At 34.9% G+C, this 19,884-nt stretch overlaps 1 protein-coding gene across 11 annotated transcripts in view; it reads left to right on the top strand.

Annotated features, from left to right (window-relative positions):
- Positions 1–18,303, top strand: part of LOC123556030 (peripheral plasma membrane protein CASK-like) — a 286,974-nt gene extending 268,671 nt beyond the window's left edge. For 6 of the 11 annotated variants that reach the window (XM_053547672.1, XM_053547671.1, XM_053547666.1 and 3 more), the window contains 7 exons: positions 1,319–1,417; positions 2,920–3,067; positions 3,432–3,572; positions 5,113–5,193; positions 6,326–6,528; positions 10,309–10,410; positions 13,321–18,303. In XM_053547672.1, the coding sequence (XP_053403647.1) occupies positions 1,319–1,417; positions 2,920–3,067; positions 3,432–3,572; positions 5,113–5,193; positions 6,326–6,528; positions 10,309–10,410; positions 13,321–13,497 (951 nt within the window). In that variant the 3' untranslated portion in view covers positions 13,498–18,303. Of the gene's footprint in view, positions 1–1,318; positions 1,418–2,919; positions 3,068–3,431; positions 3,573–5,112; positions 5,194–6,325; positions 6,529–6,974; positions 7,056–10,308; positions 10,411–13,320 lie in introns of all 11 variants that reach the window. The other 5 variants (XM_053547676.1, XM_053547675.1, XM_053547669.1 and 2 more) reach the window with 2 other exon arrangements.
- Positions 18,304–19,884: the final 1,581 nt, after the last annotated feature.

Here is a 19,884-nt window from a genome sequence, read left to right as displayed (position 1 = left end):
ATGTCCTCTTGATGAGGTAAACAATGCCAGTTTTATAAAAAAAAAATTTCCAAGCGGTTAAGACCATATAGGGCAACACAAAGTTAAACTTTGACCTTTGGTTTCCAAGTTTGACTTTGACCTTGGACTTAGTGATGTGGGTTTTGTGGTCTGCATGTCGTATTGATGAGATTAACAGCTAAGACTTTTTTCATGAAATCTTCACTTAATGTATTAAAAAGATATGGAGCAGACATGTACTTATTAATAAGCTGTGTGATATTTGACCTCCAAGTGTGACCTTCACCTTGGACATGGTAGTTTGCATGTGATGTTGATGAGGTTAACAATTGCAGCTGTAATTTAGAAGAGAAACCAGATTTAAGCTTTTTTATGAAAATTAAAGTTTGCGTTTGTTAGAGAATTGTCATAGAAACCAGTCTGGAGACCATCATAACACCATAAGTTGTGCTTATTTTGATGAAAAGTTTGAAGGACAACTAATTCATTATTTCAACCTATTAACTTCATAAGTAAAAATATTTAAGGATATATATGTCATGAGGAAAGAAAAAACGTTTGAATTTGTCCAATGTACTCAGTGGTTCTACCCATATCTATCACACTGCATGGGGTAAAAGGTTTAAGAGGCTAAGATACCTGTCTCAAAATTCTAGCATTTGATTGGTTGTATCTGAGAGCAGTTTCAAAAATTGACCAATGGTAATGTTGTATTCTCAAGCTAGGCTCGTGATCCAGTTATATGAATTGCATTTCGAACTTCTGCCAGCTATGCTTGATTTAAACACTGAAGAAGTTATGATAAGATTTTGTTTGTATTTGAAAGTATTGATGCTGTTGCACTGGCACACAGTTTGACCAAGTTAAGTGTACATGTGTATTCTTGAACTTCCTCCCCTTGCCCTGCAATCTCAGAACCTGTTATGCACACTTCAGTTAAAGAAGATTCAGACAAGCCTATAATATAAGTCAATGCACCACTCACTTTGAATTACTTGTTAACCAGAAGTCTGTTGTACCATATAAGACAGTCCCAACCACATATTGTTTAAACTAGCTGATTGAATTGACCACTTATGACTAAACAGTTTCAAGTGATATGTCAAAAAGTGCCTTAAAACATTACTGGTATTGATTTCAAAACATCTTTATCTGTAAGTACCTTTACCTTTTGAATTTTAAGTTTTTTATTCTATTATTTGTCAAACAAGTATGTGAGCTTCCAGCATTAAATGGGTAGATAGATGTTTTAGCAGAGTATTGTTTAATATAAAAAAAAAATGTGTTTGTTAAAAATATGCATGTGAATGGATTTCAGATCTTTGTCCGCGCCTTATTTGACTACGATCCTCAGGATGATGATCTTATACCATGCTCTCAAGCCGGAATACCATTCCAAATTGGCGATGTTCTCAGGGTAAGTAGGATGACCTTAAGTTTCTTTAAAAAACCTCTCTGCCTGAATCAATTTAAACTTCACAGAAATTTTCTTTGGCTGGTCCTTTCCCAGATTGCTTCAAGATCTAGGTCAACCACATGGTGTTCATGTTGCCGTCACAAGGAAAACCTTCAAAAATCATCTGAGAAATTATAGATAATTTCATAGAAATGTTTCTCAAGTGACCTACTAAATTAAAAGCATCTTAAAAAGCATGTTCACCTGTATGGTTGGAACACTGTGTAACATGGTGTAAACCCAAAGTAAGCAAATAAATATTCCTTGGGTGACTGTCTACCAGTTATGTTGATATTGTTCAGGTTTGTTGGAAAATATGGTCACCAGAGCTAAAAAAAAATTTAAAAATTTGGATGTCTCCTTTAACCTCAGGTCTGATTTTGATATAATTTCACAGAAATGTTGCAGGACCCCCTCCAAGAGAATTTAAACTTCTGATTCTTCAAAAATGGGGACCAAGAGAACAAACAATAGAAATGCTCTTCAAACACATGTTCTAAATTTTTTGCTAGTTCGATTTTGAAATAATTTCATAGAAATGTTTGTTAGGGGACTGACCATGAAGTGTTCAAATTCTTTTGATTGATGACAAAATGGCTGCCATAGCTAAGAAATAAGAATCTGCAACTGTTACTGTCTTATCAAGTACTTGTCTGAATTTGAAATTGTTTTACAAAAATGTTCCATCAGTCACCCTATACAAAGTTTGTAGAGGTTTTTCCTGTTTGTCAAAAACATAGCAACTTTATAGGGTGTAGTCACTTTTCCCTATCTTACACGTACATTTGTATGTAATGGAAACTTTGAAAATGTTCCTGTCAGAAACTACTGGCCCATATAATTTTCGCACTCTGCCAATATTGTTCAGACATATTAGACATAAGTTTAATCTTTTCGTTGGTGTTAGGAGAATAATGGTACATATTCAGAGTTGGAAAGTTCATCGTATATTACAGAAGCATAATTGAGCCGTGCCATGGGAAAACCAACATAGTGGCTTTGCGACCAGCATGGATCCAGACCAGCCTGCGCATCCGCGCAGTCTAGTCAGGATCCATGCTGTTCGCTTTTAAAGCCTATTGGAATTGGAGAAACTAATAGCAAACAGCATGGATCCTGACCAGACTGCGCGGATGCGCAGGCTGGTCTGGATCCATGCTGGTCGCAAAGCCACTATGTTGGTTTTCTCATGGCATGGCTCATATATTCATTTTCTTTGAGTCGTAGTGAATTCACTTACATATTGGTTGATTTGAAATAATAAACATGTTAAGGTTTCTTAAGACATTTCTCAAACCCATGAATTTATCAGTGTCACAAATTCTTCCTGTTACAGCTGGGAACCAAACAAACGACAATGCTATTTTTAGATAAAGGTTGTGTTGAACGCATTTATGTCGGTAGTTCGTGCTGTTATTTTCTAGGTGAAGTATCTTAGGTTATTAATTGTTCTTATATTTTAGGTAATAAGTAAAGAAGATTCAAGTTGGTGGCAGGCGAGGAAAGTTGATGCCTTACCTAGTGAACCAGCAGGTTTGATTCCGTCACCAGAGTTACAAGAGTGGCGTGCAACGACCACAGCACAGGAACGTGCAAAACAAGAGCATTCTGGTGAGCAGTTGACGGTTTGCTTGTCAGATTCTATTTAGAAGAACAATAAAGAAATTCTTTGAGCAGAAGCTGATATATTGGCTGACAGCAACTTTGAAGGTTTAAACTCATTGAGCTGTCATAGTGTTGCATAAGATACAAGGACCTTGTCAATGTTTGTCCTGTCATTCAAATTAACTTCTATTAAGTTAAAGTAAGTTTTATGCAGTGTTCAGCTAAATCTTTTAAAAACATAATTTACTAATGAGTAAATCCTATTCTTTGAAAACAGTATTTCTTTATAGAACCAAAACTGTATGTATTGTCTCTTATATTACAGAGATATAACAATGTGTGTCTGTTAATTTTATCTTTTGCATTTCAGTGCATTGTTCGTGGTTTGGTAAAAAGAAGAAAGATAAATATTTAGCAAAACACAACGCCATATTTGACCAATTAGAAATCAATACATACGAGGAGGTGGTACGACTTCCAGCATTTGTTAGAAAAACTTTAGTCTTACTAGGTAAGTTTCTACATTTTATGTGTTAGGCATATGTACTACACATCAGTATGGTGTAAGCCTTTAGTAATTCTACCTGTGATGCAGATCTTCAAGAATTTGAAAACTCGTTTAAAGACAAAATCACTTCAGTCATTGCTACCCCACCCAGTGTATTTATACTACATTTGTAATGCATTAAAATGATTCACCGGCCAATGTGTAAGTAATCGTCCTACCCCACCCAGTGTATTTATACTACATTTGTAATGCATTAAAATGATTCACCGGCCAATGTGTAAGTAATCGTCCTACCCCACCCAGTGTATTTATACTACATTTGTAATGCATTAAAATGATTCACCGGCCAATGTGTAAGTAATCGTGCTACCCCACCCAGTGTATTTATACTACATTTGTAATGCATTAAAATGATTCACCGGCCAATGTGTAAGTAATCGTCCTACCCCACCCAGTGTATTTATACTACAGTTGTAATGCATTAAAATGATTCACCGGCCAATGTGTAAGTAATCGTCCTACCCCACCCAGTGTATTTATACTACATTTGTAATGCATTAAAATGATTCACCGGCCAATGTGTAAGTAATCGTCCTACCCCACCCAGTGTATTTATACTACAGTTGTAATGCATTAAAATGATTCACCGGCCAATGTGTAAGTAATCGTCCTACCCCACCCAGTGTATTTATACTACATTTGTAATGCATTAAAATGATTTACCAGTCAATGTGTAAGTAATCGTCCATTGATAAAGGTCAATCTGTGTTATTGTTATTTCCTCCAAATTTTGCTGTTTTCAAAGAAATGCCTACAAGGGAAACAATGCAAAGGCATTTATTATATATATAGCACCACTTCACATTTAAGAATCTATATAAAATTTATTGTTGTGGGAAATCAAAGCAGCAATTTAATCCAATTAAGTTGTGTTGCAAACTTTGTCTCAATCTGACTTAAGTACTAGATCTTCTAAACGAAGATCTGAGAACGACCCATTCACATACGTCTTCTGTATATTTTGGATTTCCAGTATTGCTATTTTTATTTTAACCAATCAGACGACTTTTTCGAATGTCAAACAGTAAGAAAAATGTGCAGTCATTCCAGGGCTTGAACCCGGGACCCCGCGCTTACAAAGCAGGTGGCTTACCGACTGAGCTAACCGGCTATCTGACACATTATGACATAAGAATTGTAAATATCAAAAGTCAAGGCTACAGGTAGATTTGCAAAATTTTGTAAGTTAAGCTCTGATTGGCTAGCGAAAGGGTCGTCAGAACGAGGCTATGAATAGGTCGTTCTCAGATCCTATGCGTAGCGTAATAGGAGATGTACTTTAGTCAGATTGACTTTGTCTTTGAAATAAAATGTAACTTTTAACAGATAAAGATAATATCATTGAATGATGTCTTTAATTAACAAACTTTTAAGGTTCATGGTGCAGGAGGAGGGACATACTAAGAACATATGATTAACTATACATGTTGAAAGATATGTGACTAACATTAAATTTATGCCATGATTATTACATATATTTCAGGTGCTCATGGTGTAGGTAGACGACATATAAAGAACACATTAATCACTACACATCCTGACAGATATGCATACCCCATTCCACGTATGTACATTAGTTTGGAAATTAAGGGGAAACAAAGATGACATGTTTGGACTTGATATGTTAGAAGTTCTTTCTTTCTACATTTCCATAAATTTTGAGCTGGCCCGAGTACAAGGTGCTTGGGGTGAACTTCTGTGACATATCACAGTCTGTTTGTTGACCAACAACTCCTTTTAAAAACATTGTTTAAGTTGATGAACTTGTCATTGATGTTGCTTGAGAGGTCTTCAATAAAATGTGTCAGAAGATTCTATTAGATACCTAGATATTATACTCAAAATATTTTTCTAGTATTACAGTTGCTTACACATAGCCTGCAAGTTTAAAGCCAATCTCTGACAGCTATGTCAGGGAGTTGACTCTTTGGTTCAGTGGTTAGAGCATTGGACTAGCTCCTGAGCAACCCTGGTTCAAAATGGCCACATGCAGTTGGGATTTTTTGTCATAAAATGCTATGCTCTTTGATTTGTTATGGCTAAAAGTTGTAAGATGGGGGCTTTTCTTTGATACGGGGGGCTTTTCTTGGATACAGACTTTATCTCATACCGAAAATGGCACAGTCTATGCCAAATGGCTTACACCTCAACATAAATGGTGACTTAATTGAAGGGGGGAAGTATTATGGTCACTTACCCATTTTCTGCACGCTTAAAACCAATCTCTTACAACTGCGCCAGGTGTCAACACTTCTGCTTAGTGGGTAGAGTATTGGACTAGCACCACAGCGACCCTGGTTCAAATTCTGCCACTGGGATTTTTCATCCTCTTTCATTTGTTACGGCTAAAAGTCTTAAGACAAGTTTTATCTTTGTGTAAGTGATAAACTACCATCAGTTTTACTTTAACCCAAAAAATTATTTTACAAAAAAAGATCAATAGAATTAGTTTTTACAGTGTATTTTTCATGTTAATCGGTTCTGAATAAGTATTTGTGTTATAGTCAGAGGTTTAACATTTCTATTGATGTATTTACATTTCTAGTATTGAGTTAATGTTTCTAATATCATGTTACATATTATCAGATTTCTAATATCATGTTATCAGATTTCTATAATCATGTTGTCAGATTTCTGTTGTCATGTTATCAGATTTCTGTTATCATGTTATCTGATTTCTATTATCATGTTGTCAGATACGACCCGTCCACCCAAACCTACAGAAGAAGATGGAAAGAACTACTACTTTGTGACACACGAAAAAATGATGGAAGATATCTCGTCAAATAAATATTTAGAGTACGGAACCCACGAAGATGCAATGTATGGTACGAAGCTAGAAACGATCAAACAGATACATGTACTCAACCTTATGGCCATCTTAGATGTAGAACCACAGGTAAGTTGATTTCCACGGTACTTGAAAAGGTATTTTTCATCAATCAAAATGCAAGTACAGGTTTAGATCATATAACAGTCAAAGCAAATTGTACATCAGTAACCTCTCTACCAACAATCAGGATAAGTTTCTGACAGTTAAAGCCAGAAGTTACTAGTTTAAACTCTCAGTAAGGACATTTTCTCTCAGACAGTTGTCTTACAAACATGTTATCTAATCAGTTTATTGTTTTCCACCTTTTCCAAATGTGGAGAAGTTGATTGTGTTTGATAGAGAATAAAAGTACTGTTGAGAAATCCAGGAACATTGTGCAATAAACTATCCATTTTTTATCAACTGAAAAAATATTTCAAGCATTGCTTTGCAGAATTTGCCGATATTTCCTTAGCGTTTTTGAAATGTGCAGAAAGTTATCTGCAGTTACGTACTTACATGTTTTCTTTCAGGCCCTTAAAATCTTACGGACACGTGAGTTTTGTCCGTTTGTAGTGTTTATTGCAGCACCAACTATACGACCCGCACAGGAGGTAAATAATGGACGAGAGAACAGATTATATTACCCCACCCCCTTTGAATACTGTACAGTGATATTGTATTATGGCTGGTGTCCTAATATGGCTGTATAGAAAATATTTTTATTTCTATATCATATTTAACAGACTAGTATTTTGTTTATTTTCAGCTACCTAGATCACATTATCTTTTGTTCCTACTAATTTGATAACTTTGCAATCATGGATAACTGCCAGCGGTTATTGGAGAAAATTCAAAAATATACTTTCCACATAATTACAGACACTAACAATGAAAAGAATAAAAAAATCTTGGGGAATTTTTTTTTTTTATAAAATAATTTTTCATGGTCATTTTGATGAATATAGTGAACTGGCTTATCTATATTTTGTCATGTCCTCTCCCCAGCAAATGGTGCTACAATGCCAATTTGTTTGGTTCATTGTATGAAATATAATTTTTTTATGGATATTTTTTTTCATACAGTATATGGCTAGCTACCATACTCATACTTTTGTTGGTTTCTGCCTCCAGATTTGTTTAAAACTTTTATGACATTCAATTTATCTCTGTAGTTACTGAATTGATTTGCTTGAAACTTTAGATAGTTGTTCCTTATTATCATCTAAAAATGATACAGGGGCATAGGTTGCAACGATCAGATAGTTTATAATATAACTTGCATCCACACGATCTTCTAAACTGTACACAGCCCTGGTCACACTTGAAGGCCAAAGGTCAAATAGCTGAACTTCCTGTCCACTCCATATCTTCTGATTATGGGGCCTCTGTGGCCAGGTGGTAAAGGTCAATGATTTCAGTCACCTGTCCCTCACCACTGTGGGTATGAAACCACAATTCTTTCATGTGAGAAAGCCATCCAGCTGTCTTTTGGAAGGTCATTGCCTGGCGCCTTCTGCCACCATAAAAAGTTGGAAAGTCACCATATGGCCTATATTTGTGTTGGTATGACATTGAACCAAACATAAACAGATATCTTCGAAACTGCTAGGAAGATGTTCATAAAATTAGCATCAATACAACATATACAGCATCTAACCCAGGTCATTAACTTTACGGTCAGGTTCACACTTGCAGAGATATGGCCCTTTAAATTATCATTTTTGTGAGTATTTCTCCTTTACTTTTGGTGGGTTTGACTGAAACTTCATAGGAATGATTAGTAGCAAGGCAAGTAAACAGATATTATGAGTTTTACTGTTTTGTTGTTTTTCTTCCAGTAGTGGCCCTTTGATTATTATTATATATAAAATGTACATTGCACACTCCAAAATGTTCAGTGTATGTTTTGTACAATATATAAGCGCTTACCTCCACATTCTGATTCCTACAAAAAACTACATAAAGCAAGATTTAATACCTGGGAAGACACAGTCATGTCATATTTATATAAAAAAAAGAGAGACAAAAAAAACCCATCTAGTGAAATTCGGAATAGTGTATGGTCATTCACTCAGCCCTTTTCTGACAAAATACAGGCAAGAGTAGTGGTACCTAAATATAAGTACATACCTTCACTCATTATAAAACAGACGCATTTGTTAGACATGAAATAGACATTTGCTTTAAATCACAAGAAGCCTTTTTGACTACAAGGGACATAAAAATGAAGATCAGTATATGCTAATATTACTGAGCATGATATCTTAATAATGTTCACATATTTATACATATTTAATGGAAACTTGGAATCTCAAATACTACATAAAGTATTTTAAGCCATCTATATCTTTTTACCGATTTATTAACCATAGTTTAAAAGTTCCTTAGTGAAGTTCAGAATCAACATACCTGCACTAACCAGTAAGTTATCTTTATGACACAATATTATAAATGGCAAGTAACTCTGAAACAAAAAAACTGCTGACTTTTTACTAACGCAAATATTTACAAACAACAAACAGTTAATGTAGTTGATTTCTTTTAAAGAATTAGTATGCTTGCATGTGTGTTTGACATACCAAGTTTCTATTGTATATTCAAATAGATTAATTGCACGAGTTTATTTTCATTTCCAGGTAACGTCTTGTTTGATGATGACTTTTTATTTCTGTATTAGTCCCTGTGGTTCTGTCCAGTGTGTATATATATATGGCTGTTACAGTAACTAATGTTAGCGTTATCAAGTGCATTTGTTCATCTATCATCTCATTTGGCTTGGCCACGTTGTCTTCTGTATTACTCATTCCTTTCTACATTGTATTTACTGATATCTGCTGTATCAGTTTTCATTGGGGCCGTTGTGGCTGAGTGATTAAGGCATCTACATCAAAACACTTGCCTGTCACCACTGAGGGTCTGAATCTTGTTTATGGTGTAGAAGACAGATATTCGAGGAAGCCACCAACCGAGCTGGTTTACAGATGTCAATGGCACAACCCAGGTGCCAACCTACACACCTCCCTATGCCTGAAATCATGCTCATAGGGCCACTTGGGTTTATCCTCTATCTTAAGAGGCTGAAAGTCACTGTGCAACTTTGAAATTGTGTCAGTGTGACTTAAAAGCAAAAGCCATTGTATCAGTTTTCTGCATTTTGTTGGCTTGGCTCATCTGGTTCTGACTGCTCATATAGCACTGCAGATAGAGTAAGTGACTAGCAGTAGAGTGGTTGCCAGCTGAGACTCTCCCAGTTGGTATTGATCTTCATAACAGTTCAACAGAAGTCAGTATGTCTAGAGTCATTGGTCCTGTGCCTTGGATTGGTGTGATGTTATTAACAGTTACTTCCTGGAGAACTGGTTAGTACTGGTACAAATTCCAGGAATACTGGTTATGTGAACTGACCACCCTTATGTGACTGAAATATGGTTGAAATATGGCATTAAACCAATGTATTAATCAATCAGTCAGACTCGGCAGATTGGTCAGTTTACACAATGGCTGTTGGTTCTATTCTTAATATAAAAAATGTGTCATAAACAAAGCTTCTTCCTGCCCCTCCATTGAAGTTTGGAGTTTCTTAAATGTTTCGGAAATTCTGTATAGGTTCAGTTAAAATTCACCAAGGTTGACTAAACACCCTTACAAAACTTATCTTTTAGTTAATTGACTTTATGTAGAGACAGTGCCAAATGAAAACAAGGTATCACTGCTGCTGCATCCGTCATGTTACTAACATTATCATCATTATGTTAGTCATTTCTTTATTTTACAGTGATATGAGCTGCTTTGTTATATTTTTCTTTTCATAGCCTTCTATAACCGCATGTAAGTGTTTGGGTATATTTTGTGTGTCGTTTACAGGCCCTTAAAGTGTTACGCTCGGCAGAGTATGCTCCCTTTGTTGTATTTATTGCCGCACCTAGTGCTCTGGATCTACAGTTAGCTAAAACTTCCGGAATAGATGTAAGTTATTCATGTATTGATTTAAGTTCAAATAAATTCTGAAGCTGACTTATATTTAAGGGGGAAAAATCTTGTTCCTTAATGCAAAGTCTTCAGTATTTGAACAGCTATATAAAACACTTAAATATTATGTAATCTTTATATTCACAGAATGTCAGCATTTATTCAGTAGTTTGTAGTGCCTGCCTGCTTAGCTCAATAAGGAGAGCGCAGATCTACAGATCTCAGGGTCGTGACTTCGATCCCCAGGTGGGGCATATGTTCTCTTTGACGATTTGATAAAAGACATTATGTCTGAAATCATTCGTCCTCTACCTCTGATTATGTCTGAAATCATTTGTCCTCTACCTCTGATTCATGTGGGGAAGTTGGTAGTTACTTGCGGAGAACAGTACTGGTACATAATCCAGGAACACTGGTTAGGTTAACTGCCCACTGTTACAGAACTGAAATACTGTTGAAAAACGGCGTCAAACCCAAAACAGTCAATCAACCAGTAGTTTGTAACCTTTGAAAGTAAGAATTTTAAATGTCATGATTTAGTTATAAATTATTGAGTTGTTGTAAATGCCTTTGATGAATTTGTTAAGATAAGCTTATGGGAAGATTATAATAAGTTATATTTAAAATTTTTAGTAAAAATGGTGAAAATTTAGCAAGTGAAAATAGATTAATTAACTGTGCAAGTTTTAAAAAGGCTTTACTGCTAGTTCTGAAAACACCTGAAAGAAATGCTAAAACGTCCTGGAGAGTACTTAAATTATTCCTGACACTTAAAAAATGTTTAAAAAGTCCTTAAGATTTAGGGAAATTTGAAATGCTTTAGGAAAGAAAATAATGGAAAGTAAATGGTAAATCTTATGACAGTAAATATGTTACTGGTGAAATATTCATACTGGGTTGAAATACCAGGAAGGAGAAATGCTTTTGTTACCTGTTGTTGGCAGTGCCATATGCATTCAATACTGTGTTAAATTGGCGTTCCGTTTATGTACATACTGTTAAGCTTTCGTGTGCAAAATGTGTGGAATAAGCCTGTTTTCAATAAAACGTGGTGAATGAAATATTTTAGGCTGAGGGATTTAGACAATAAATATATAGTGCAGAATGCAAACTTAAACGAGTTACTAAGTTAAGGTAGACAAAAGAGAGGTGATAATTTTACAAATTTTCCTCCAAATGAATCTTTTCTAGACATACAATCATTAATGCTGAATTTTGAAAAATGCAGTACAATTACTCTTATATTTTTTTTCAATCCTTCTACAAAGCATGGTTATATAATGCTAAAAAAACTCAGGTAAAATAATCAAATTTTATTGCTCAGTGAATTCAAAATGGTTGGTCATAAATCGAGGGCTTAGAGTGAAACTGGTCTATCTATATATAGAAACAGAAGCAGATAGACCAGTTTCGCTCTAAGCCCTTGAAATGCTTTGTGAGCAAATCCATAACCAAAATCAGATTTATCACCTTTAAATCAGTAAGTAAAACAGGTAAATGTTCTGCAATGGATTTATTGGAAGCGTTAGTTAAGTTTACTGTTAGAATTTAGTTAAACCGTAATTATTTAAGTTTACTGATAGATTTAAAGCAGAGTTGTAATGTAAGTTTACTGGAAAAGTTAGTTAATCATGGTTGTTATGTACATTTACTGAAAGAGATAGTTTAAGTGTAGTTGTTACATAAGTTTACTGGAAGAGTTGAAGCATAGTTGTTACGTAAGTTTACTTAAAGGAAAGTTAGTTGAAGCGTAGTTGTTATTTAAGTCAGTAATTTCATTATTAGGTATTAAAGATGATATGAGTATTTACCAGTATTTCTATCAAAGAAAAGTGAAACTAAGCTGGTAGAATTTTAAAGTAGGTTAAAACCGACCTTTTCCTGTGCTACCAAAATCCAGTGAATGCTGAAATTTTTAGAAAGCACAAATTACTTTCTTAAATCTAAAAATGCTTAAGTTTACATCTTAATAAGCATTGTACACATTAAATTCATTTATAAATGTTGAATAATATTATATGTTCTGTATTAATGACTTCATACATTATCTTTGTTGTTGTTTTTATGCCCCGAAGGGAGGCATATAGTTTTTGAACCGTCTGTCGGTCTGTCAGTCTGTCGGTCTGTCAGTCTGTCCACAATTTTCGTGTCCATTCCATATCTTTGTCATGGATGGATGGATTTTCAAAAAACTTGGCATAAATGTGTACCACAGTAAGACGACGTGTCGCGCGCAAGACCCAGGTCCGTAGCTCAAAGGTCAAGGTCACACTTAGACGTTAAAGGTCATTTTTCATGATAGTTGGGCGTGTCCGGTCCATATCTTTGTCATCCATGGATGGATTTTCAAATAACTTGGCATGAATGTGTACCACAGTAAGACAACATGTCGCGCAAGACCCAGGTCCGTAGCTCAAAGGTCAAGGTCACACTTAGACGTTAAAGGTCATTTTTCATGATAGTTGGGCGTGTCCTGTCCATATCTTTGTCATTCATGCATGGATTTTAAAATTATTGTGCATGAATGTGTACCACAGTAAGACGATGTGTCGCGCGCAAGACCCAGGTCTGTAGCTCAAAGGTCAAGGTCACACTTAGACGTTAAAGGTCATATTTCATGATAGTGCATTGATGGGCGTGACCGGTCCATATCTTTGTCATTCATGCATGGATTTTAAAATAACTACGCATGAATGTGTGGCACAGTAAGACGACGTGTCACGCGCAAGACCCAGGTCCGTAGGTCAAAGGTCCTAAACTCTAACATCAGCCATAACTATTCATTCAAAGTGCCATCAGGGGCATGTGTCATCCTAAGGTGACAGCTCTTGTTTTTAAATTTTAATAACCAAACTTTGTTGATGCCTTATCTACTATAATTTATATTAGACAAACTTTCCATTTCAGGATGGGAGTTTAGAAAGGCTTGCCAAAGAAAGTGAACTTTTAGAAAAAGCCTATGGACATTATTTTGATTTTAAAATAGTTAACAATGATATATCAGAGACAATTATACAACTTGAGGATGCCATTGACACTGTTTGTTCAACGCCGCAGTGGGTGCCTGTTAGTTGGGTGTATTGAGTACCGTAAAATACCATATTTATTATAATATTCACCCCACAGGTGGCCATTTTTCATGAATACATGAATTATGAGTATTGATATATAACAGCCTGTAAAAATTTAACTGAGCATTTGTTTCTTATACCACAGTCACACATACGGCGCAAATAGCTATGTCGAGCTATGGATAGAAACGTAGTAACCCGTATCGATCCGTACCTGAGCCGTACGAATTGATACGGCTTACTACATTAAGGTACGTCTCGGGTACGTTTCAGTACGGGTCGATACGGATTACTACGTTTTTATCCGTGGCTAGACGTAGCTTTCCGCGCCGTATGTGTGACTGGGGTATTAAGTAAATGGTGGAAGATTATTAAATTTGATAACATCGCAAATGTTGTGCATATGCAGACATATACCTGATAGCCAGTTATATTGAGTGTTTTATGTAGGGTGTATAAGAACATGGTTCTTCATGATGAATATTTCAATAGACAGAAGAATTACTTTAAAGGACTGGTGTTGATTGGATACATTTTCCAGTGGTAAGAGGCGTCAATTCATGGCGAAAATGAAAAAAAGTATCAGTGGGGTGTTTATAAGAATAAGTATGGTTTTGCTATTTGAGTGAGTACCTGTTTTCTGTGACATTCGTCTTCCAGTATGGTGTTTGGTTTACCAGAAATCAAAAGAGAAAGAAAATACAGAGCTTTTAACTGTCTTTGGATAATATATATGAAGGGAAGTAACTTGTATATGGAGAACTTTGCTGACTTTAAAGAGTTACTGCAAAAGTATGGCAGCCATTGACAAGTGATAATATGTTTTTATATGTCTGTTTTGGAAAAATGGGACATATTATGTGATGTTGCATCAGTCTGTTTGTCTGTCTGTCATATTTCATGTCCAGAGAGTAATATAAAAAGCATTCAAGGTATTACTTTAAACTTGACTTATTGGTAGGTTGCATAGTGCATGAACTGGCCGGTAGGTTAAAGGTTAAAGTCACAAATAATGCACAGAGGTCTAATCTGTCCATTATATTTCGAGTCTGGAGCATAACTTCAAAATTATTCAAGGTATTAACTTGAAACTTGAAATACAGGTAAGTGGTGATGAGACAAAGTGCAAATTGCTAAAATCTGATTACTCTCCCACTCAATCCCCAATTCACCCCCTCCCAACACACAAAATAAAACTTTCTTGTGCCTTAGTATTGTTTCACCACAGCTGCACAGAACCCCCATCCACTCCAGTCTGCAACCACTTATTTAAAGCTGGGCGTATATTGCCCCGTTTTGCGGAGCTCTTGTTTTTCATGTTGCTGATTTTTGATGTGTTTCAAACAAGTTGTCATATTGTCATGCAAAATATTGTCAGTAAAATGAAGTGTAATTTTCTTTGTCAATGTGTTAAATGTAAATAAACAGAAGTGATATTATGGTTGAAATAAATCTAAACTTAGTTTCTGTTTTAAGCTAAGGCATAAGGAATATATATTTTGATTAATTTAAGTTCATGTATACAGAAGTTTATGACCTAATGTAAGGGTATGGAACTATTGTGATTGAGCTTTGTCTGTCTTGCCGTAACCTATCTCTGTCTATTTTGATAACTAGTTTGATCATAGACAAAATCAAACAAGATCTATTCAGACTGATGCTGGCAAAATACTTTTTTTTTTTTTTTTTTTTTAAGTAGACCCTAAATCAAAGTGTTTTGCTGTATTTTCATTCTGTTTATTTTAGTTTACCTTAGGAAGGGGTTAGGGGCCTATATGGCTGAGTGGTTAAGGTCACTGACTTCACTTGATGTGCGTACGAGCCTCACTTGGGGCATTGAATTCTTCATGTGAGGAAGCCATACAGCTGGTTATCGGAAGGTAGATGGTTCTACCTGGGTGCACAGAGGGGCACCTGGGGTCTTCCTCCACCATCAAAGCTGGGAAGTTGCCATATGACCTATAACTGTGTCTGTGCGATGTTAAACCGAACAAAAAACAAAATTAGGAAGGGGTTGGGGTAAAAACATCATGTTTTGCACTACTTGTTACAACTGTTGCCAGTTATTTCTAAAAAAGCAAAAATAGCATTTAAGTCAAAGTATCAACTGGAACAGAATCACAAGCAAAAAAGTAAGGTGTTTAATTCAATTCATCACACAGGCAAAATGTATGCCACTGAAGTCCTGCTGCTGCTTGGAATGACAGAAAACACTGCCTTACTATTTATACAGGCAATGAGAAAGTTACTCACTAGGGTAGTATTTTCTGTCATTATTCTTGACAGTGTATAGTACTACAATCATTCACTCGGAAAATTGTAGCAGTCATAAACCTTATCCTCATAAATTGTGACATCAAAGCAGTCATAAACGTTATCCTCATAAATTGTGACATCAAAGTAGTCATAAACGTTATACTCATAAATTGTGACCTTAAAGCAGTCATAAACGTTATCCTCATAAATTGTGACATCAAAGTAGTCATAAACCTTATCCTCATAAATTGTGACCTTAAAGCAGTCATAAATGTTATCCTCATAAATTGTGACATCAAAGCAGTCCTAAACCTTATCCTTGTAAATAGTGACATCAAAGCAGTCATAAATGTTATCCTCATAAATTGTGACATCAAAGCAGTCATAAATCTTATCCTCATAAATTGTGACATCAAAGCAGTCATAAACCTTATCCTCATAAATTGTGACATCAAAACAGTTATAGACCATATACTCACAGCTGTTAAAATAATGACATCAAAGCAGTCATAAAGAATGACATCATAGCAGTCATAAAACATATTCTCATAGCAGTCATAGATTGTGACATCATAGCAGTCGTAATCTATGGTAGTTGAGCAGCCATAATTTGTGACATTTAGCAGTGATACACTGAAGTATTTAGTATGGCCGTAGAATAGTTACGAACTACAGTTATAAACTTAGACATGATGTCATAAGCTTTATCATGAGAATAAGTATTAGGATATTCAGATTTAATTTTACATTTAGGTGAGTTGAATTAGGCAGAATGACCTTGGTTAAGATACTGGATGAATGTTTTTATTTTTTTTATATAGATAACATGTTTTTATGCAACATATTTGTGATTTGTTACAGATTACATAGAATATCCCAAATCATATATTTTCTTATATTTTCCTGTGTACCGGTATGATTACAGCTGTGCTAAGGTATTATAGTTATTTGTTAAGTTACGTGAAGGTGTAATAAAAGCAGAAGAATGGAAGAAACATAGTACTTACTTAGAGTAAGTGCTCACTGAGCTGGGCTAAAGCACATGCAATAGAAGTAAGGAAATTAGTGATTTGGGACGTTGCATTATATTTATATATACTTACTTGTGTTCATAGTTTTGCAGTTATATAGATAAATGAGATATTTTGCTTCCAAGATTTATTTGCTAAACTGTATTTTATTATTTTGTATTAAAGTAGGGTTATTTTTTTTGTTCACAGTTTTTGTTTGAAGAATGTGCTGGGTTGTTATTCCTTAATTTCGAAATTCTGAAATGGTCTTATACATAGGACTGTCAACAGTTACTGTTGTACTCACCTGAATTTGTTTATAATTCATCTTTTCTCCTGAAATTTTGCATATTAAATATAATTGTACTTACAGCTGAAAAAACAATAAAGTTCACACAAAGTTTCATAAAAAAATCTTTGCTTCTGTTATTTAACAGAGTGAGTAAAAAAAAAATTGCATTTCAGAGTCTGAGCTACAGACTCACTGGAACATTTGATTAACCTTTATTTTGCTAAATTTCTATAATGGACTGGTCCATCATTCAGTTTGGGCAGTACCATTTATTATTTGAAGGGGTATTCACTGAAAATTTACTGACTGAATAGCAAACAGTGCAGACCATAATAAGACTACACAGATGTGCAGGCTGATCTTGGTCTGCACTGGTCGCAAAGGCAGAATCACTTGCCACCAGCAGGCTAAGGGTTAATAAATATGATCACTGTGTCTTCTGTATACATACATATGTACCTTTCAATTTTAATATATAAAATACATTTTTTTTGGAATTATTGGTTATATATATTTCTCTTTTTAATATGAATTGGTGTTTCATATTGAAACTGAAAGCATTTCTGAAAGATTTGATCTCCATTTAGAAGTTATGTTAGTGAATGTATTAAATTAAAGAATAGTATATATAATCTTGTACAATATTTTATTATTTTATTTAGTCTAATCATTATAAAGTCAGTAATTTTCACTTTTTTTTGAGATATATTTCTTATTTTATTTACAACTTTACTTAATGCTTTTCAGGGAAATCTTGGGATTTGTAATAAAGTGGAAGTCATATGAATTTTATACGCTTTTAAAACATAAAACATTTGGACATCAGCACTGTATTCCTTTATAGAGTAAATTGTGTTTGATGGATTTATTCAACTTGGCATGAAAATTGCAATGCAATTTTGATTTGAAACATATGAATTTATTATACTGAGAAAAAAATTGAAATTATGTAAATTGACTAGTATCTAAATAAGGAAGTGATCACTAATTCTGACAGGTTTTACAGACAGGGCTAAATGTTTGTACCACAGTACATAAAATATGTTTGACATGATTGTGTCTGTCATTCATTAATTGTTTGTTGATCATAAAAAAAACTTTATTTTGTAGATGTATTTTAGTCCAGGAATGAATTCCGGTAATTTCCCTCCCTGCTTATGAATTTTTATACTGCCTCCATTAAAAATGAGTATTGCCCCTGTCTGTGTGTGTTGCATGCGAATGTTTGGAAAACCCTGTCTGGACACCAATGACTTAACATGACTTAACATAACAAGATGATATGTTGGGTACTAAACCCAAACCCCTAGCTTGTCACACTTGTAGGTGAAAGAGTTAAGGTCATTTTTTGTGCATGCGTGGATATTCAAATAACTTGGCTCATATCTTCAATATGACATGGTGATATGTTGCATGCAGTACCCAAAACACAATCTCAAAGGTCATGGTCACTTCTGTGTGAGAGATTTTACTTTATGTTTAGTGTTTAGTATGTAACTTATGTATAAATGTATGAGCCCAATAACTAGATAATGTTTTATGTGCAAAATCTAGACCTCTAGTCAAAGGTCAAAATTACACCTTAAGGTCAAAGATTTTATCCAGTCTATAACTTCTGTATGATTAATTGATGTTTAAATTACTTTGACAGAAATTGCCAGAGCTGGAGGATGACGTGTCACCCTAGCTCAAAGGTCAAGGCAATAAGAGGTCAAAGAATTTTCTTTTTTGTCTTTTTACCAGTCTTAATTTTTGTGTGCATAGATGGATAGTTGAATAAGTTGGTACAAACATTCAGCATGACAAGACAATGTGTCTTTTTAAAGTCCAATTTTTGATGATAATTGTTCTTATGTGGTTTTTATTAGCTCACCAGAGCCAAAGGCTCAGGGTGAGCTATTCTGATCGTTCACTGTCTGTTGTCCGTCCGTAAACTTTTACTTTAAACGACATCTCCTCATAAACCGCTAGGCCAATTTCATCCAAACTTTACAGGAATGTTCCTTGGGCAAAGCTCTACAAAAATTATTCAAAGAATTGAATTCCATGCAGAACTCTGGTTGCCATGGCAACCGAAAGGAAAAACTTTAAAAGTCTTCTTCTCAAAAACCAGAAGCCCTAGAGCTTAGATATTTGGTGCGAAGCATTGCCTAGTGGACCTCTACCAAATTTGTTCAAATCATGACCCAGGGGTCACTTGATTTTACATAGGAAAATCTAAAAAAATCTTCTCAGAAACCAGAAGCCCTAGAGCTTAGTTATTTGACATGTAGCATTGCCTAGTGGACCTCTACGAAAATTGTTCAAATCATGACCCCGCCCCAGGGGTCATTTGATTTTACATAGATTTCTATAGGAAAATCTTCAAAAAAAATTAAAAAATAAACCAGAAGGCCTAGAGGTTAGATATTTGACATGTAGCATCGCCTTGTGGACCTCTACAAAATTTGTTCAAATCATGACCCCCGGGGTGAAAATTGACCCCGCCCCAGGGGTCACTTGATTTTATATAGGAAAATCTTCAAAAAAATTTCTAAAAATAAACCAGAAGGCCTAGATCTTAGATATTTGACATGTAGCATTGCCTAGTAGACTTCTGCAAAATTTGTTCAAATCATGACCCCGAGGGTCAAATTGACCCCGTCCCATGGGGTTACTTGATTGTATATAGAAAAATCTTCAAAATTTTCTAAAAATAAACCAGAAGGCCTAGAGCTTAGATATTTGACATATAGCATTGCCTAGTGGACCTCTACAAAATTTGTTCAAATCATGACCCCCGGGGTTAAAATTGACCCCCGCCCCAGGGGTCATTTGATTTTATATAGGAAAATCTTCAAAA

This window comes from Mercenaria mercenaria, chromosome 7 (genome assembly GCF_021730395.1).
Source record: "Mercenaria mercenaria strain notata chromosome 7, MADL_Memer_1, whole genome shotgun sequence".
Taxonomy (NCBI): Eukaryota; Metazoa; Mollusca; class Bivalvia; order Venerida; family Veneridae; genus Mercenaria; species Mercenaria mercenaria.
Note: the sequence above shows the minus strand (reverse complement) of the source record. Positions and strands in the feature narration are given on the sequence as shown.